Source organism: Cyclopterus lumpus, chromosome 17, assembly GCF_009769545.1.
Source record: "Cyclopterus lumpus isolate fCycLum1 chromosome 17, fCycLum1.pri, whole genome shotgun sequence".
NCBI classification, from domain to species: domain Eukaryota; kingdom Metazoa; phylum Chordata; class Actinopteri; order Perciformes; family Cyclopteridae; genus Cyclopterus; species Cyclopterus lumpus.
The window spans coordinates 3,189,084-3,210,216 of NC_046982.1; the positions used below are offsets into that span (position 1 = coordinate 3,189,084).

The 21,133-nt window shown below is 44.2% G+C and overlaps 1 protein-coding gene across 1 annotated transcript in view; it reads right to left on the reverse strand.

Annotated features, from left to right (window-relative positions):
• Positions 1-495: 495 nt before the first annotated feature.
• Positions 496-21,133, reverse strand: part of map4l (microtubule associated protein 4 like) — a 69,545-nt gene continuing 48,907 nt past the window's right edge. Inside the window, exons 6-16 of the mRNA XM_034555320.1 lie at positions 16,400-16,767; positions 14,894-15,085; positions 13,596-13,710; positions 11,552-11,611; positions 10,192-10,433; positions 9,242-9,298; positions 3,985-4,077; positions 1,880-1,961; positions 1,681-1,790; positions 1,272-1,461; positions 496-500 (exon numbers count right to left, since the gene is read on the reverse strand). Of these exons, the coding sequence (XP_034411211.1) occupies positions 496-500; positions 1,272-1,461; positions 1,681-1,790; positions 1,880-1,961; positions 3,985-4,077; positions 9,242-9,298; positions 10,192-10,433; positions 11,552-11,611; positions 13,596-13,710; positions 14,894-15,085; positions 16,400-16,767 (1,514 nt within the window). The remainder of the gene's footprint in view (positions 501-1,271; positions 1,462-1,680; positions 1,791-1,879; positions 1,962-3,984; positions 4,078-9,241; positions 9,299-10,191; positions 10,434-11,551; positions 11,612-13,595; positions 13,711-14,893; positions 15,086-16,399; positions 16,768-21,133) is intronic.

Consider the following 21,133-nt stretch of genomic DNA (forward strand, 5'->3'; position numbering starts at 1 on the left):
TCAAAGTGGTTTTGAATTGGTGGTAGGAGGAACCATAGATTAGCCCCAGTGTTAAAACATTATAAGACTCGTGGGTGGAAACATTCTAAGACTGTCTATATTCAATACACTTCTATAAGCATTGACTACAGAAGTGGGTTTATTGTGTGAATTTTGGGTTTAAGTCTTCAGAATCAGTGCTTGCAAGGGAATGTTATCAGCCGAGAAGCTGGCGGAAACCCACACACAGACAAACAGGAAGTGCTCTTCTCTGTGGTAGGCGGGCCAAAGGTCAACCGTTGAGAGGTCAAAGGTCAGGGGTTGGTAGCAGGAAGCCAGCAGGCGGAACCCCCAGAGAAACACAGAGAGGCGATCGGTCAGTTCGGTGCTGCGGTGGGCAAGTTGAAGGGCGGGGCCAAGGGGAAGTGACTGCGCCGTGGTAGGTTGGTTGGTCGGTCGATTGGCAGGTCGGCGAGTGCCATGCGTGTCCCGCCAAAATCTACTAGTCACTGGGACTCAATCTGTTGGGGGGAAGAAATGGAATTGAGAAACGAGGAAGGAAAAAGTTGATCATGAGAGAAAAGTAAGAAGAAGATGAGAGAAATGTGATACTGAGACGGGGATGGAGACTTCCTGAGTCTCAGTTTAACAGCCAGATGGTGTGCAACCTTAGCTGACAGGCTGCTACAGTCGGCAACCAGGTTCATATGAATTATGGACCAAATTATGAACCATTCCTGTTTTAATTGTATTAGCACTACAGCCATCCATCAATTAGACCAAGTTTGGAAACCGCATCGGGTGGCAGAAGTCTGTCGTCCCTCTGAACTCAGGGAGTCTGGAGGCTGGCTGAAGTGCCAGAGATGAACTTATCCACCGAGACCGGCTAATCTTCAGTCTGGAGGTCTCTCCATAATTTCATTTTGCAACAAAGTGTCTGTTGCCACCACTCTCCATCAGACACGTAGCGGAGACCAGGTAAACATGCACGCACAATAACTCTGTCTTGTCAAGTGTATCTGTACTTGCTAAACCCCTCAATGTCAGGTCTGTCAGGATGAAGCGGTGTAAGAAGGGTTATGGAAAGAGCAATGCTGTGTCTGAAGGCTATTAAATGGATTAACAAATGTTTTTATCGGCCCTGACATTTGCTACATGCCCAGCTAACTATTTCAGAATTAGCTAACTGTATCATTAAATAGGATTACAGGTTACATAAAATAAATATCTGTTTAGTGAGCAGTCAGTTACAATGCTTTTAGAACTGATAGTGTGTGTGTGTATTCACCCACTTGTCTCAGTGATGCGTTTGTCTATGCTATGCTCCCTCAGTCCGTCTCCCCCAAAAGGGGTAGGTGTGGACTCCTTCACCCCGTTCTCCTTGGCAACACCTCCTAGTGCTGTTGCCTTGGCAACGCCCGGCGGTCCTGTTGTCGGAGCGCCACTTGGGGGTGTAGATGTCTTCTGCTCTGTTTTCTCCTCCTATGGCCAAATATAGACGCATGCACGCACGCACGCACGCACGCGCACACGCACACGCACACGCACACGCACACGCACGCACACACACACACACACACACACACACACACACACACACACACACACACACCCACACACACACACACACACACACACACAGATTGTATTGATAGTCAGAGAAGGTAACTGATAAGATGAGTGACTGCGTTAAAGTCTGACCTTGTGTCCGTTGGTCTGCTCGTTGCCTGGCCCCACGTTGTCTATGGATCCAATCTTAGACTTAGCTTTAATGTTTTGCTTATGTGAATCAATCTTCACATCACCTCCACCTGAGATAAAACCAAAAAAAAGAAGAAGGTTAGTATGAGAGTTAAAATATAAACATGAATTGGAGGAAAACAGGAGTAAGACGTCCCACCTGGCTTATGTTTGATGTTGTCCTTTGAGCCACATTTGGACGTCACCTTGCTCAAATCAACCTTCTTGTTCAGGATCTGCACCTGCGGGGGGGGGGGGGGGGGGGGGGGGGGGGGGGGAATGATGTAGCTTGCTTAACACAAAGTCACAAAGAGGCACTACACTTGGCCTGTCGTTAACGTGCACCTGATGCAGTAATAGAGGACGCGGTCTGTACAATACGGTGGTGTATGTGGGGAATGGATGCTGGACCGACTACCTACCCGAGGCTTCAAACTCGGACCTGTGCTTTTATGTGTGGCAAACGACGCTGCGTGCATGCTTATGAGTCCGCTCCGGGTTCAACTGGAGGGGAGAAGCCAGTTATGAGAGCGACTGCCCGTCATGAGAGTGTGCGTTCAGTATCAGCTGGCGCTGATGGATTTTGAGAGGCGGTGCACCTGCGTGGCAGCGTGTGATGAGAGCAATCCAATGTACATGTGTGATGACGGACAGGAGGACACTGGAGGCCGACTGCGACCCTCGGTGCGGTTGAAATTGTGTTAGCAAACAAAACCGTGATTGGTTTTGAGTATGGCCGATTGACATGAGAGCTCCGCCTCATTAGAGGTTGCTTGGACAGGTTCTAATATTTACCACATGATTTTTATAATACAAACATGAATATTTGAATTCTTAACAGCTAATCTAAATATTCATGATGTCATTATCGGACTGAGAAACACACCTTTGACTTCAGTATAGTATAGAACATTTGAATGTTGGTGAAAATGTGTTTACATACCCATCAGTTGGTTTTGTACTGTGATATTACTACCTTACAGGATTATGTATTGTGTTAGTATTTGCTTAATTTATGTGGAACAAGCGTTACAAAAAAAGTTTTTTTATCACATACGTACGGAGCAAATATATTAAGTTTGTGTGTATGTTAATCCATTTTCAGCAGGTCGCCTAAATACTCTCTTAAAAGGGGAACTACACCCAAGACATTCATTGTCAATGGAGCAGCTCCACACTTTATACTTGATGACGTCACACATTTGAGACTTCCTTCTCTGGTTTCTGGCTTGTAGAGAGAGCCGCTCATGTTCACAAATATGGATTGAATTTATTGGAATTCTTCGTTTAGGTGGTGTCCCCCCATTAATATTTCATGGGTGTTTTTTTTGGGTGTTTTTTTACATCAATATGTAAAACAACAATACATAAAATCACACAGAGCACCATGTCAATTAAAACAAATGGGGTAAAAATGGACAATAAAAGGTAAAGATTAAAATAAACATATGCATAAGAATAATAGTACAAAGGTTTGAGAGGTAGAACATGAGGAAACGGACTTATTCAATGTTAGCGTGACAAAACAGCTGTTAGAGACTCCTCTGCTCTAATTAGTTGTTTTTCTTCAGGTGCGGTCCTATACATCTTGTGAATGCACTAAAAGGAGGCAGAGGAAGCTGCTTTTTTCACAGGTGACCTGTCTCATGTCCAACTGTCAGCATATAGTGACAATGTGAGCAATTATGACAAAAAACAGGATTTAAATAAACGTTACCAACTGCAGCTTTAAAACTGAACAGCTGCTGACGTTGTGATATGGGTCCAGCCTATAGCTGTAGTTGATGTCCTGTCTATCCTTTTGCATTTGTTTTAAATGACATGAGACAGCAAAGTGGTGGTTGTGTGGGCAGCCCAGAGATGGAATATGATAGTGCAGCAGGTGTTCAGAGCAGATGGGAGCAACATCTGGAAGGGTGGGCAGAAGGTCCTGTGGCCAGGTCACTTTGAGTGTAATCAATCCAAAATGCAAACAGAGAGGAGCCATAAATGCGCTGATTACAGTGCAATCTTTCTTAGTTGCTTTGAAAATGATGCTTCTGGGTAAATACAGCCCGATCGGGTGTAAGAGATGCAACATGCTTCCAGCCATGGTGGACATACGAGGAACACAAAGTCCTGATCTTTTAGTGGCTGGGATAAAAAAGAAAAGAAAAGTAGATCCTCAATTGATCACAATTTCTGAGCAATTGAGGGTCTATTAGCTCGGAATATGATACGCATCCACCCTCACCAGAGTCTCCCGCCAGCTCCAGCAGTACTTACTTTGCCACCTCCAGGGACATGTTTGATATTGTCCTTGGAGCCACAGCGAGACGTGATATGGCTGAAGTCCAGCTTTTTGTGCACTATCTGAACCTAAAGACAGGCAGGCAGACACACACACACACAAGCAGGAAAGTGAGGAGGTAGAAGGGAAAAGACAGAAAGAAAGAAAAAGAAAGAAAGAAAGACAGACAAGAGCAGCAGAGAAGAGCAGATCAGCTGGCAGCTTCAGTTAACAGGAAACAGAGCAGGCTTGCTCTGTAAGTATGGAAGAGGGTCTGTCATTCAAATCAAATGGTTCCTCTTACGCACAAGTTTGGTGATTATCTGTATTATCTGATAGAACTGTATAAATGGCGCTGGGACCTAATGCAAGGAAATGATTGTGTTTGAAAAACAGGGTGCAGCTGATCGTGCGGATACTTAAAGGTTTAAGGTTTGTGAATTCCTACCAAAAAAATCAACGCTGAAGTTTCAAAAGATGGAGGGTACTGATTGAATGACAACAGATGCTTCCATAGTCAATAACAAAAACGGAGCACAGGACAAACAGTGGAAGGGGAGACAGCACATGCAACAGAATATTACACAGGAACAGTGAGTGATTTTGTGTTAATGCATGCCGTTCTAAGCAGAGAAATGTCTGCAAACAACTGACACAGGAATGTGGAAGACAACGGATTTTCCTTTTGGGCAGGGGACTATTCTACACGACACCTATCAGCCTGTGTTTCTGCCCTGCAGCCAGTCCCGCTGTTCTATGGAGAATGACTAAAGCACAAACTGAGCACATGTTGCATGGGTGGGTTGGCAAGGATTGTCTGGATTTAATTACATTTTCAACAAAAGCAGGGTAAAGGGTGGTATCACAACGACACCAAAAATCGAGAAAAAGGATAAACACAACCCAATATAATTATTAATCAGCAAATGGATACAAAAAGTCATCTCAGGAGACACAAAGGGACACCATTAGTATTGATAAATACAAATCAAGTGACCAGTAAGATGAAAATAATTTGCAGTTCAGCAGTGCTGTTGCACTTAATGTGGATAAATGTGGATTGTTTTTTGTTTTCAAAGCAGGAGATCTGAAGCATGAATCAGGAAGTCTTGGCAGCTTTCAAGTAACGACAACGTAACCACCACTTCACAATGCTAACCACGTGTTACAGCGTAAACCACCATCGTTTCACAACAACAACAACAACGTGTTACAACGTTAACCGTCATCGTTTCACAACAACAACAACAACAACGTGTTACAACATTAACCGCCATCCTTTTACAATGCTAACCACGTGTTACAATGTTAACCGCCATTGCTTCACAACACCAACCATGTGTTACAACATTAACCGCCATTGTTTCATAATGCTAACAACGTGTTACAATGTTAACCACCATCGTTTCACAACGCTAACCACATGTTATAACGTTAACCGCCATCGTTTCACAATGCTAACCACGTGTTACAACGTTAACAGCACCTACTTCACCAGATTAATCACATGTTACAAAGTTAACCGTGAACGTTTCAAAACCTTAACCCTGTTACAACATTTACCATGAACGCTTAATAACATAAACCATGATTTACAATGTTTACTGCAATCATTTTCCAATGTTAACAATGTGTCATAACGTTATTAATGTGTCCCGTTAACCACTTGCTTCAACGTTAACCGGCACAGTGTCAGAATGTAAACCATGTGTCACAACGTTACCTGGCCAGTAACCTTTTCACATCGTTAACCATATGCTACAACGTTAACGGCAACTGTCTCACAACGCGCAAAACTTAAGTGTCAAGATACATTGCAAAAGGCTACCCCTGGGGTCATTCAAGTGATAGGCGGGTGCTTCTGCCCAAGCGGCAAAATATGATCCTATTCAATATTATATTACATACTAGGATGAGATCATGCTGAGATCCAAGACAGAAGACAGAGGCTGATACTGACTTTCCCTGACTTTGCAATGCTATTATCAGCCAAAACTAAGAGGTGCTGGGTTTGAAAGAAATTTACACTTGTATTAATCCGACAGTGGGGAAATTCTTCTCGGTATTTGACCCATCCTTAGTTAATAAGGAGCAGTGGGCTGCAGTGAGAGCAACTGGGGTGTCTTGCTCAAGGACACTTCGACATGCAACTATGGGGAGAGCGGGGATCGAACCCGGCTACCTTGTGGTGACCACTCATCCCCATGAGCTACAGCCGACCCCCAAAAAACATCCTACTTAAGAAGAATTCTGGAATCAGTGCCAAAAAAAGGAGTAAACAAGAGCGACGACACCCCACTATCTATATTACTTTTGACATAACGCTAGTTGCTTGCTGCCACTCAACATAATGCACAATGAGGAGTTAGCAAGCAGGATTGAAACTATGAACCTACTAGGGACATTTCAATCCCTATAGTCTCCGCCCCTAATGGCTATTTGAATTGCTCACTTTCTCTGGAACGTGATGTATCACGTTAATCAAGCAAGCTCACGTTTATGCAGTGGTCAGTTGTTTGTATTGTTCTACCACTGAGGGACGCCCCCCAACCGACCCCTACACTAACACAAGGTCTCCCTATTGGAGACTGGGTTTCATTGCCTTGGTGGTTGTGTTGTAAAAAACCCTGCTGCATACTTCATTCGCCTTCCTCCATTGTCTCCGTCTCTTTCTCCAGGATGAAAAAGTCACGATGACGCAGGTGGCACCAGCAAAGGATGACTCACTGAGCAGTTAGCGCATGTGCACTTAATGTGTGATTGTGCACTCACACACACACACACACACACACACACACACACACACACACACACACACCTGTATATCCTAGGTTCTTGTCTCCTCAATTTCAGTGAGAAATGTCACGTGCAAAAAAAGGGACACAGCAGGATGCAGAACATGTTTCCCTATATTACTATTGTGCAAGTGAAGCAACAGAACTAAGTGAAACTCAACCAGAGGAAGGTAACCATATTTCATGAAGTGCCACAAGTCTGATGACTACACACGGCCCTTTCACTAATACAGTCCTTCTCAGAATACCTTTTGTGCCTCTGTGCCTTGTGCAACCTCATCTGCAACCGTCCAGGAAAAGCCATTCTTTTAAAATCCTTCATCGTCAGTTGAGTGACAAAGTACTCGGCAATCTATGGATTTACTTTTTGGACTACTTTGGAGGGGAGGCCTGAAGGGGCGGGCTGGCAACTTTCTCATTATATTTAGAGACTTTTGGAACTAGTTAGCTCCTAGCTAATTTGACTAGAAAAAAATTGGCAACACTGGGTTGGATTTTTCTTTCGGACAATTTTCTTTGATATGGTGTAGCTTACATGTTGGGGGTTTGCAGTGGGGCGTGCAAGAGCATGTGTACTGGTGGCACGTAAAAGCCATTGGTGTGTTTTGCAGTGATATCACCGGGGGTAGCATTTAGTTGCATTCAAATCAGTGTGCATTGGTAATCAAGTATAGGAACACATTTAAGACACTCTCGGCCCCCCCGACATATCCGACCACCTGCAGCTTCACACTGGTGGTTCACTTTTTAGTCAACCTCTCGCCTACCTCAGGGACGCTGCCGCTCTGGTCCTTGAACCGACTCTCCTTCTCTCTGGATTACGGCCTCTCCCGGATTACAATCAGGGACGTTCTGAATCCTACACACTTACCTGCTCTTCAGAGTTGATATTTTACATACATACGTATGCTGCTCGCTATCCACAACCACACTGTAAACTTATTGTAAGTCGCTTTGGATAAAAGCGTCAGCTAAATGACAAGTAATGTAAACAATGTTTTCTTGGCATTGCATATATTCTGGATTTGCACCCCATTGTTATTTCATATCAGCACTCTATATTAGCACTTTTTGCTTAGTTCTTTCTTTGCAACTGCTGCACAACAATGTCCTTATTCAGGATTAATACAACATCACAGCTGCTATTTCAGTCAATTTAATGTAGTAAAACGGGGTCGTCAGTCCCCCGCTGGGTGTCCTTAGGAAAGTGTTGAAATATAGGGATGTGTAGATGATGACACTGGTGAACTTAGACAAATGTATTCGGGAGTTGAAATGAAACGGTCAATGAGAAGAAATGGTTGCGTTCAGATTGCATCTCTATGATACCGGAATCTGCTGTGGGAAAAAAAGAGACCCTTTGCAAGCACACGAGGGGAGGTAGGGCTGAGCTACAAAGCAGCATCGGAGTTCATAGGAGCAACACCTTGTTTTTGACAAGGTCACGACCCCGTCTGCAAAAGAAAAACTGCTTCCGGTGTACGACGGGACGACGTCTCTGTCACGATGCAGTAAAAGCAGGATGGCATGAGGGAGCTGCCAGAACCACTTAGCTACACCTTATGATGCTGCTGCTATCAAAGTCTGAGCTGGGCTGCTTTCAAACTCATTTCATTTGATATGGTCTTAATGTTCAGGATAGACACTGGCCGATACACCTTGTGCAGCAATGAGATGTAAAAACCAGGAACATGCATCTATCGTTTTGGTCACTTTGAATCTTGATTTTCTCGTCACGTGACAGATTTTTAAGAACATTTGAATGTTTTGTCACAAGGTACGTGGACAGTACCTTGTTTGTGTTTTCCTTCTTTTGTCCATGAATGTATTGAAGGACCAGTGTGTAGGACTTTAGGGAATCTATTGGTAGGAATGGAATCTATTTCAAAACTATGTTTTCATCAGTGTAATAATCAGCTGAAACTAAGAACCGATCAGAACGAGCCCTGCCGGAGTGAGTCATGTTTTCTACAGTAGCTCAGAACGGACAAACCAAACACTGGCTCTAGAGAAAGCCTTTCATGTTTTCATCACGTTCCCTGAAGGCCACCGTAGCTCTCTGAGACGCTTGTAAAGGACGAGAGGAGTGAGCGCAGGTGTATTCAGTTGGTTGCGGTCTGCAGCCTCACCACTAGATGCCACCAAATCCTACACGCTGTCCCTTTAAACTTGAAAGGTTACACAGAATAATATCCACACACATCTTTGTAGACAAAAATACTTTTGGTGATTTGATTTGGTCATGTGATATAAACAGTGATGCTGGAAATGTTGCTTTTCAGTTTGTTTGGTAATAAGTCACAACGAAACAACTGATATTTACATCATGTAGTGTTAACAGGTATAATCAGCGAGGGTGTGGGTGGTATGTGGTAAATACAGAGGGAGGACGAAGGTGTTTGTGTGTTTGTGCGTGTGTGCGTGTGTGTGAGTGAGAGTGTAGAGGGTAGGGACTCACTCTGGCCTTGGCGGGGGTGGAGGGGTCTGATGGCTTGTTGTTCGGGGTGGAGGAGACCTGGAGGAGACAACAACACCACCCACATAGTCAATGTAACCAACCACACAACACAACACGGTGGAGGGACGGGGCACAGGGGAATTATGACTACCAATCAGAAGAAATCACATGATTGTATGGAGAATAGCAGCAATGTGTGTATGAATCTTTACTAGCACCATTTACACTAAGAAGTAATAGGAAGGGAATAAACAAGTGTGTGTGGAGCTGCCTATCTGACGCCCTGTTTCAGAAGAATCACGGCAAGTGGCATTGAACCGACGAAGCACTCTTCAAAGCGTGACATGAATTACAGAAGATTAGCAGCACCATGATGCAGTTTGTCAGCTGGCGACAAGAGTCGATCAAACACCAGCACAAACAAAAGAGACTAAGAATAACTACACAAGCAGGAAACCAGACAAATTATTTAATTACTGAGGACGGAAAGGTTGTCAGACCAATAAGCTGCTGTTGAATGGCACATATTAAAATACATAACAGACAAACCAATATTAGTCCCACTGAATAGACAGAATGAGTCAGGGCCACTTATTGTGATGCAGGGCGGCGATGTGTGTGTGTGTGTGCGTGTGTGTGAAAGTGTTGTCGCGCTGACAGACTGACAAAATAAGAGTCTGAGCCTTTGTTTGCAAGGTCATTAAACAGTATTTCATGAATATTTTGTTTTGATTATAACAGCGATTAAAGGTGAACGGGCAGCAGCAATATTAGGCTAAAAGTCATCTACGAGTTGAGATTCAACATTAAACTTGTCGAGGGCAAACAGCCTGTTGTTAAGAGGTACAGCTGTTTGACGTACAGAGCAACCGGTGCCAACTCATCTGCAGACGTTCCCCCAGGAACCTTGACCTTCAACTTTCTTGTGGCCATCTGCTTTCTTTGCCTACCTTTCCTCCGCCGGGCTGGTACTTGATGTTGTCGATGGACCCGATCTTGGAGCGCACGTTCTTCAGGTCGGGTGTGGGAGTGTTGATGGGCCGGGGGGTTCGCGGAGCACGGGGCACTGGCGGCTTCTTTTCCATCGGGGTCTGCTTGGGCACGGGGGGCTTGGTGATGACGCGGCGGCGGTGAGAGGCCTCGCCGTTAGTGGAGGCGGCAGGAGTGGTGGTGGAGGGCGGGCGGGGGCGGGCTGCGGGGGAAAAGACAGGAAGGGAGATTAGGAGTCAGGGGGAAAAGAAGAGGAGCCTGTGGTCTCAGCTTTCATCCCTGAGGTGCAGATATTGATCAACAAGTCAGCGATCAGTGAAATGGACTGGATTACGTTGTAATGGACGTATAACGGGGCGGTAAAAATCACACATCGTTCCCATAAAGATGCTGGAAACTCCTTGACGCTTGTGTTTGAAGTAGATTAGACCGTTCTCTTTCTTGGTCTTGCGAAAACAATCAACTGTGCTGCTCGATGTCCGAACAACACGAGGAGGAGAGAGCGAGTGCAGCCCAGTTCCTCTTAGAACAGAACTGAGTTTTAAAGCTCTTTGATGTTTGGGATCGGCCTACATTGCAGAATCTCTGTTGTTTTATAATCCTTCACTCAGATCTACTGCTGGGTTTTTAAATGCAGACACACACACACACACACACACACACACACCACACACACCACACACATGCACACGCACACGCACACGCACACGCAAGCTAGCTCCAAAATCATGGAATACCCTTCCAAAAGATAATGGCTTTTTTAATGACAACAAAGTCGTGTATATTTAAACCTATATATTTAATTTCTTACTAATACTTTCATTTGTATTACTCTTAATGGTTTTCTGTTTTTGAATTTCCCTAATATCATTTATTATCTTCTTCTTTCTCCGTCTTCATAATTGTCTAAATATATTGTCCCTTTGAAAGGTAAAAGGTATTGCTATGTACAAGTCCTCATACCTAAATGACTCCCGAAACTAAACACACATATATATGTGTGTTGGAGGGTACCGGCGACAGGCGCACAGGTCACAGTTTTGATGGCGCGGTCAACGATGTGAATTGAAACAAAACAGCTTGGTTAGGGTTAGGAATAGGTCCTGGGTTAGGGTTCAAATTAACTAGGTTTGTTATGCAACTCACGCACTTAACAACAAACTATATACAGACGTCTGATCTGAACCGTCACAGCTTGAGAGGTGCTTGAAGCAGCTTTGACTCCACCATGTACAGATTTCTATCCATCATCTTCTATTCGAGTGGCGTTTAGAAGTGGCGTGAATGAACTCTCTTTCTTCTTCCTCCTAGTTTTCTTACCTGTAGTCTTGGGTTTCTTGGCCTCTGCCGTCTTGCTGTCAGTCTTGTCATTCTTGTTTGCTGTAAGCAGGAAACATGACACATGACACCGGTTCTTGTTTCTCCATAATCTACCAGTCTGTATCAGGACGTGATACACCAGGGTGGACCAGAACCTGTACTTCCCTGTGTCTAACCAGGTGTATCACCCTCACAATTGATCCTCTTACCCTCTTATGAGCAGGCGGACAAAGCTTGCGACCAAAAGAAACGGTGTGGCTCTCAGAGGCTGCTATGCAGCCCGAGCAGCGTGCTATTTTCATCTCATTATCTGAATTTAGGGTTATGCAGACATTTTGTGCAAAATTGGCCCACTTTCTGTAGCAAGTGAGCCTCATCGCAAAAACTGCCCAATTCACACAGAATAAAAATGTGAAATGTGAAAAAACAAGGTTAGGATATAAATGAATAAACTCCCTATTTCTTCCAGACATGGGCACATTATTCTTGGCTGTAATATCATTAGCGTATTCATTATTAGATTCATTTTCCTCTCTTGTCAGGGTTTCCTACCAAACTAAAATCCTTTTGTCAAGTGTTCCGACTTGAAAGTTGTGTTGCGTGCTTTCTGAGCGGGAAAGAATCCAGAATCAAGAGTCATTTCACCGTTTCTAAAAGGTGCGACCGCTTGTCCCTGTCACCTACAAAGCCTTGATTGGTGATGCACCATCATATCTTAAGGAGCTTGTAGTACCATATTGCCCCACTAGAGAGCTGCGCTCACTAAATGCGGGGTTATTTGTGGTTCCTAGAGTCCTAAAAAGTAGAATGGGAGCAAGAGCCTTCAGTTATCAAGCTCCTCTTTTATGGAACCAGCTTCCACTTTCAGTCCGAGAGGCAGACACAGTCACCTCATTCAAGAATAGACTTAAGACTTTCCTCTTTAATAGTTCTTATAGTTAGGGCTGAATCAGGGTTGCCCTGGTCCAGCCCCTCTATATGCTGCTATAGGCTTATAGGCTGCTGGGGGATGTTTTAGGATACACTGAGCACCTATCTCCTCTTCTCTCTCTCCTTATGGATGAATTTACATCTCTCCATTGCACCTTATTAACTCTACTTCCTCCCCGGAGTCGTTGTGACTTCACGTCTCATAGGGTCTATTGGACCTGGAGATGTCTGATGCCTGGTGAGCCGGCCTCCCGCGTTGGCCCTGCTGATGTGCCCCGCCCCCCCTCCTCTCTACCTCCTTCTGTTTCATGGATTGGAGTTCCATTCATACATTGTCATATTCATGTAATCTGTTTATGTAACTTTGTAATGCTGTTCATTCTGTACACATGACATCTATTGCATCTGTCCATCTGGGGAGAGGGATCCTCCTCTGTTGCTCTCCTAAAGGTTTCTTCCCTTTTTTCCCTGTGAAAGGTTATTTTTGGGGAGTTTTTCCTGATTTGATGTGAGGTCCTGGGTCAGGGATGTCGTATGTGTACAGATTGTAAAGCCCTCTGAGGCAAATTTGTAATTTGTGATATTGGGCTATACAAAATAAACTGAATTGAATTGAATTGAATTGTTCGCCATGCCGATGCCGTAGTTAGCGCGGAACTGGGCTAAACCACCGGGGCAACGGCCACACAGGTAATGAGAGTTCACTCACGGAGCAAAAATGAAATATGCACCTTGCAGTGAACCGGGTGAATGAATCGCATTCCTTTGGGGGGAGGGGGGGGGGGGGGGGCTGTTTGACTAGCACAGCTCTGACTGAGTCATAGCTTAGTCTCTCTGAGGTGAAAACCGCCTGTGATGTGCGGATAAATATACCAGTCTGCTGTCTTCAAAAAGAATCAGATAAAGCGCAACATATGGTAGCATTTCAGTGAGCCCCGTTGAGTCATTGTTACAGCTGCTGCGGAGAGGTCAGGTCCCGCCGTGGAGGTCACGTGGCACTTTCAATGCCAACGAACGGGCACAACGCAGAGGAGGGGCTCACAATCACACAGTCAGACACACCGGGCAGTCAGACACTGTGGGTGGAAGAGAGATGACGAAGCTCTGCACGTACCAGCGGTTTTACTTGCAGACGGCGCCGCAGAGGAGGAGGAGCCATTCTTGTTGACAGCCGCGCGGGGCGCCGGCGCCGCCTTCGGCAAAAGTGGGCGCTTCTCATTTTCTGGAGTCTGGAAATCACAACGGACGACACAGACAGTTTGGTGAGCGTGACAGAAGGCGTTATGCCACCTACCTGGTGTCGCGAGGGGTCTGAAAATAGGAACAATCATCCAGCCCTAATACAGCCACTGCAGTAGAGACATGTGGGACAGTGGGATGGTCACTCGTGTCAGAGGTCACATGGGACCATGCAGGTATAAGAGCTAAAGCCACAGTCGGCAACAGGCTCATGTGAAATATTAACATTTAGATCAAAAGTTTAAATCTAAAGGAGCTAAAGGCCTTTGTTAGAACCCAACTCAAGTTCAACAGCAGGACGCATAACGCTGCATTCGTAAAAACCTTAGGGCATTATGGTCAACCCCTGGTTCCACATGATTGTTGTCCATATTGGAACATTACATTTCATAGAAACTGGAAATGTGTTGTTTAATTGGAGAGATTAGGCTGTTTTTAGTCTAATAAATGTTGTGTGGTCCACTTTCATCAGACCATTACTCATGGTTCTCATAGACTGCAGTTCTAGCCTACACTATTTATTATTGAGGTGTCAACATGGGATGTGAGGATTCTTAAGAAGATCTGTACAGATGTTAAGTTCTAATGGTCAGAATATCTGACAGATCACTAATTAACTTTAGTTTTAGAGGAACAGGTCCAGCAGCTGGTTTATGTGCTGCTGTAAACTAATATGATGGCTGCCTTACATCAGAATTCTAGCCCATCCAAATAATCACAAAGAACAATTGTGTACATGGGGGTTATGAGGATCACAGCTAGCTCATGAAAGCATTCTGATATTCTACCATGACACAATTAAGACAACTATAACTAAATAACTAAATACTATAACTGAGTACAAGCTGAATAGATTGGAGAACACGTTTGTCGAGACTGTTTTAATAAAACATTTGCTGACAGCCCAGTTGACGAGACAAGGGTAAACACACACTTAGCTCGTAATCCTCCGGCATCGCCTCAGGTTGATTTGAAACTAGAGATGCATTCTGGGATACACCAAGTCCCAAAAAGGTATCCTTGATTAACACTTCAGGTGATTAACACTTCAGGTGAGACTTTGGATTGTGATGATGTTTCACAAGTACACACAAGAATAGAGACTAAGAAGCGCCAACCTTCACTACGATGGAACATGTGACATTCATATCTGCCCGTGTGTATTATACTCACCTTGGCAGCCTTGGCGGAGCCAGTTGCAGTCGGTGGCCGCTTGGCGGCAGGGGGTGTGGTCGCCTTGGGTACAGGGCTTTTTTTATTGGCTGTGGTGGGGGAGGGGCGTTTGGCCAAGTTGGCGTCGCCATTGGTGGAGAGGGTGGATGGGCGGGATTTGGAAGAGTTTGGTTTAGTTGAACCCACGTCAGGCTGGTGATAATGGAATTAAAAGAAGCCGCAACACGGTGAAAAGAAGAGAGGGGAGGGAAAGAGAGAAAAAGATAGAGAAAGAGAAAGAGAAAGAAAAAAAGCAGAGATGAAATCATTGATTGCCATGACAGCGTGATATGGCAGCAAAGCCAGCAACTATATGACAATCACAAAATAAAATCGTACGTAAAGTTAGCAAATTATCGGAACTTTTGAGAGCTCATGACTAGTAAATTATAAAATTATAAGCCTCAAAGCCGATGAAATGAGCGGCCGTCCAAAATTAGTGTTTGAGATGGAAATCAGGACTCAGATATTGGAGAAACTCGCAACGCACACCCACAGGAACTAAATGATAATTATAATATTTAGTACTTCCTAAAACATACTAGTGGCACAGCAACATTACTGGACGGTGCTGAGGGCTTAAAGGATGAGCTAGCTGTGGCTAGCTAGTGAAACAAGCTAACTGTTTGCACGCTAGCCGCCTGCAACCTGCTAGCGCCAGTCAGCGACAACAGCTCTCCAAGCCTCTGTATATTTTCTCTGCACTGCACCGATACCTCATTTAAAACATTTGTTCTGAGGGTTGTTATTAAAGAGAGGAAAACATGCTTGATTAATCCCATCAATGTGTCAATTCAGAGGAAATAGCAAAAAAACGTTTTGATAATTGATTCATTTATCAATCCAGCTGGTCCTTTATTGGGATTCGTTGCTTTTCTTAGTTGGTCGACATCATCTTGGAATTTAGGAAACTATGACGGGCATTTTAAACTGTTCTCTGGCATTTCAGAGCCCAGAAAATGATCTGCAGATACTTCCATAATGAAAATAATGGTTTGTTGCAGCCCTGACTAAAACAAAAGAAAACAAGTGGATGGTGCAACTCAGCTAATAGGCATTGATAGTTTCCTCCATTTTGGACTCTCCGGCTTTCCATTTCTTCAAGATGGTTTGCTGATGGTGAAACCTGACACAAATGGACAATGATTTAATTTGTCCCTGGGAGCAAATCCTCTGATTGCAGTGATTCTACTAAATGAAAGACATTTAAAATGCAGGTGTGAATTTAGGACACACACACACCATAAGAGACCATTAGATGCAGCAGAAGCAGTGCACTGACTCATCCATGTGCGTAAACAGGCAGTGGGGTGAGGGGGGGGTCTGCTCAAGGACACTTGACCGGGCTGTTGTTGGACACACCAGCTGTGGCAGAGGTCAACGCTGTGACCTCTTGGTGACAGGGTTGTTTCTGTTACTGTGCGTGGGCAGCAGTACTCTCCGTATGTGTGTGTGTGTGTGACCCACCTTGCTCTTGCCGTCGGGGCTCGGCAGGGTCTTGCCGCCGTTGCCCGTCGGAGACTTGGCCGTCCCTTTGCCCCCCTTCTCCTCCTTCTTCTCCGCCACCAGCTTCTTCTCCTCCTCCTTCTTGTCATCTTTGTTGGTCTTCTCCGGCTTGTCCACCTTCTCGGCCTTCTCGTTGGCCTTGTTGCTCTTCTCCGCGTTCATCTTCTCCACCTCGTCTTTGAGGATCTTCTCGGACTTCTGGTTCTTGTCTGGGCCGGTGTCCTTCTTCTGCTGCTCGTCCTTCTCTTTCTTGTCAAAGTTGTCGAGCTTGTCCGTCTTGCCAGACATGATGTCCGCCTTCTCCTGCTTGTCCTTGTTGTCCGATTTCACTGTGAGAGAAAAGAATATCAACGTCAGCTTCAAAGCATATTTTACCAAAGATCTGGAGTCGATTCAAATAAAATGTTTTCAAAGTTGTCACCATAAATCAACAATTTGGACCGCATATATATGAACACAATTCTACAGTTTATAAGCTCTACTGTTCACAAGCACAGGATTCTTGGAGGGGGCCGAGGCCAATTAGTGCAAACAAGTTCAGTTCAGAGAGATCGTCCATAAAAACCAGGAAGTCCACTTAAGTTTGAAAACAAAATCTTCAAAACATTGGTCAAGGGCAGTGGTTCTCAACCTGGGCGTTGGGGCCCCCTAGAGGGTCGCAGTATAGTTTGGGGTCACCAGATGGTTATGTTAAAACAAAAGTAGCTTAACTCTGGAATAATTTTTACATTGCATCACCTGTACCAGTGATACAATCTGCGTGCCAGCACATGGGTTTCTAAATTCGCCTCCGGGTCACAACTTAATTATTGTGGGGGGGTTGAAAAAAGAAAAGGTTTAAATGCATGGCACGTTTGGAGCATTTATTCATTTAACTATGTTTTTACTTGGTTAGGATTAGCAAGGAACACATGGTTAGAAGGTGAAAAGAGCTACATTTGTTCCAAACTTATTACGTGGTTGAAAAACAATTCAATGTCGACTTTTGGTTTTATGCCACCATCACGTAATGCACTGCTACCCACAGACTGTATGAACCGGACTACTTCTGCCGTTTCTTCTGAGACAAATTCATTATTTGCTCGGCCACAAGAGGGAGACAAGAGCAGGCATTGGAACAAATCCGGTCTGCCGACTGTCCTTCCATGTCCTTCCAATAGTCATTCTAATACATGTTTACATTCAGATGTAATCAGCACTAAGCATGTAAAGTGACAACCAACAGAACATTTAAATACCGGATGTAGTAATAATACATTTAATAATAATACATTTATTTATATAGCACCTTTAAAAACAGAGTTTACAAAGTGCTCTACATATAAGCAAGGTAAAAACATAACATCAATACAAGTAAACATTTCAGAAAATACATGAGGCAATGAACACAATAGAGGAATAGAAAATTACAAATACAAAATAAAGCAGAACAGACAAACTAAAATAGGGGAAACTGCATAAAAGGACGACATCACTTAAAAGCAGTTCTATAAAAATGGGTTTTAAGAAGTGATTTAAAAGAAGCTACTGATTCTGCTAGTCTTATCCTCTCAGGTAGGTCGTTCCAAAGTCGAGGGGCTCTGAAAAGCACGGTCACCCTTTGATTTAAGCCTTGACTTTGGAGGATCTAAGGCTGCGAGCTGGCTCATATGGGGCTAACATTTCAACGATGTAGCTTGGGGCCAGACCCAGGCGTGCTTTAAAAGTGAGCAGCAACATCTTAAAATCAACGCTAAAACTAACAGGGAGCCAGTGGAGAGAGGCGAGGACTGGAGTAATGTGATGCCGTCTGTTAGAACCAGTCAGAAGCCAAGCTGCTGCATTCTGGACTAGTTGGAGGCGGGAGATGGATTTTTGATTTATGCCGGAAAGGAGTGAGTTGCAGTAGTCGAGTCGGGAGAAAATGAGTGCATGAATGACTTTTTCCAGCGTGACAATATGGGTTTGATTTTTGAGATTATTCTTAATTGAAAGAAGCAGGACTGGACAATTGTTTTGATCTGTGATTCAAAATTTAATTGAGAGTCAAACATTACACCCACATTTCTGGCAACAGGTTTTAAATAAGCAGCCAGGGGACCAAGTTGACTCTTGATGAGACTGGTGTTATTGTTTGGGGAACTGAATAATATGACTTCTGATTTGGAGTTATTGAGCTGAAGAAAATGTTGAGCCAATTTGGAGTCAGAGAGACAATCTAAGACAGCAGCCAGGCTCTCTGGGTCACCAGGTCTCAGCGGAAGGAATATCTGTGTGTTGTCTGCATAGCAATGAAAAGATACATTGTGTCGCTGGAGGATTTGGCCGAGTGGAAGCATGTAGATAGAAAATAACCTAAAATTGAACCTTGTGGTACACCACAGGTAATGTGAGTTGTGGAAGACAAGTGATTACCTATGGTGACCGAGTACGATATTTCTAAAAGGTAAGAATAAAACCAGCGAAGTGCAGTGTTCTTGATGCCAACCCAGGTTTTGAGGCGATCGATTAAAATGGCGTGATCTACAGTATCAAAAGCTGCACTAAGGTCTAAAAGAAGTAAAACAGCGCTCTCCCCCCTGTCTGCTGCTAAAAGGAGGTGATTAGTTACCTTGAGGAGGGCAGTTTCTGTGCTATGAAGTGCTCTAAAACCTGACTAAAATTTCTCAAATATATTATTATGATTCATAAAAACTAGGAGTTGTGTTGAAACCACTTTTTCTAAAACTTTTGATAAACATGGAAGTTTTGAAATTGGCCTAAAATTTGAAACAACAGAAGTAGTGACCCTGTTGCCTATCAAAGAAAAGGTCACTATGGTTGCTCGGAGACTTAGTTTAGACACAAGCAATAAACAGATGCAACGTACAGGTTTTAACGTGAAAGGTTATTTATTTCTAAAGTGGTACGTTTTTCCAACACAAACCAAAAGATACGTTCCCTGTCAAAACCCATTTGTCTGTTCCAAAAAATGAAAGAAATCAAAACATTCATTGTGAAACATTGTCTGTTCTCACACAATCAAAAACGGTGTGCTCCTGCCAATCTAGCAACACCTGGCCCTCCTGCTTCACCTGATTAATATTGGCCTCTGTCCTCATTGACAACGACCCTACGCCCTCTAGTGGTGGGAGGTCCAACCAAAAACAAACAAAATGTCTCTTACACCGGACAAACAACTTTGAACGTCCATGTAGCTGATGATTTTGTAGGTTGCACCAGCAGATAATTCTGGGTCCGGTTGACGGACAGGACAATCCCAGTTATTCCATTGGTGTGCGTTATGCAAGAGCTAAAAGATCTTTAAAATCCACATCAGTGAGAGAGGTCACGCCCAACCCCGAGAGTGGAACAGGGTAGCAGACTGTTATCTAAGTTCATAACCTGTCCTCACTCACTTCTCACCATTTCTACTCCAGTGAAAGATCGCAGTCACGTTACTTCTCACCTGTGGAGCCGGCCTCCAGAGCTATGGTGGATGTCAACGACTAGTCTCTGCCCAGCCACTCGTGATGCACGGCGACAGAAAGAGGCGAGGAAGTCGAGCTGCGATACGGGAGGCAGGATGCAGCGGAGTGGGGAGCGAGTGGAGAAAAAGAGAAACACGTTCTTTTTTTCCCGGGGCGGCGAGGTTGGGAATAGGACAGTGGCGGTAGGATGGGGGATGTACATCGAAAATATAAAAAGGGGCAGCTGTGTGTTATTTTATCATTTATTTGAATTTATTTCATCCTGAGGAAGGCTGGGGTTTGGTCAATGACATGCCTTCTGACATTTAAAGCTTGTAATTTATTTTAGAAACCTCTTTTGCTATATTTGTTGAAAGTCTCATGACTGCAATCAATAATAAAAAAATAAATAATGCCCTGGCCATGAAAAAAAAGGAAAAGGAAAATAGGACTATAATAAGCCTGACCAATCGTTTCATTCGGCCCGAATGCTCGCTCGTCAAACGAGTTTTCCACAATTTGCTATCTTAACAGCTGTGAGTACTAAAAAAAGCTGTGCACGTTGTTTACGTTCATGATCATTTTGGGGGAGCTATGGAGGGAGGCCTGAAATCACTGGCAATTTCTTCACGAGATTTAGCCATTTTTGGAGCTAGCGCTGTCCGCTACTTTTATTGGGAAGGAGTTGGGCCAGTTTTGTAGGTTTGTTGATTATTTACTTCTAAATATAGCTCTCGATGGTTTCTCCAATGTTTCCAACTCATGTTGTTAGTTGTACCTCTGTGTGCAGGTGATCCTTTTATTTGCTCTTAAATAGTGTTTCATTTATGTTTTTTTAATTTCGTTTTATTTTTTATCTGAATTTGAAAAGTATGATTTTAGTGTTCATCTGCGTGCCGGGATTATGAAAACACCACATGGGGTCATCTATCCTCGTCGCAGGAAGCACAAGGTCAAAGCGGGGTCGCAAATGCATCATGAACAGCTGATTCATGATGTGATGAGTGAGAGAGAGAGAGAAAAAAAACCCGGGGGAGAGACACAGGGGATGGATGGAGTTCGGGAGGTTGACAGGGTTCAGGTCAGACTGCCGGCGGGGCCGAGGGATGGGACAGAAAGAGACAAGGGGCTCTTTGTTGCCACCAAGACACCCCTTACATAACAGTGACACTGGACAGGCCTACGCTGGGCCCTTATGTCCCATCATCCCCCCGTTTGCTGCGTCACAACGACCCACTGCAACCAGGCCAATGTTGCTGCCGCCGTG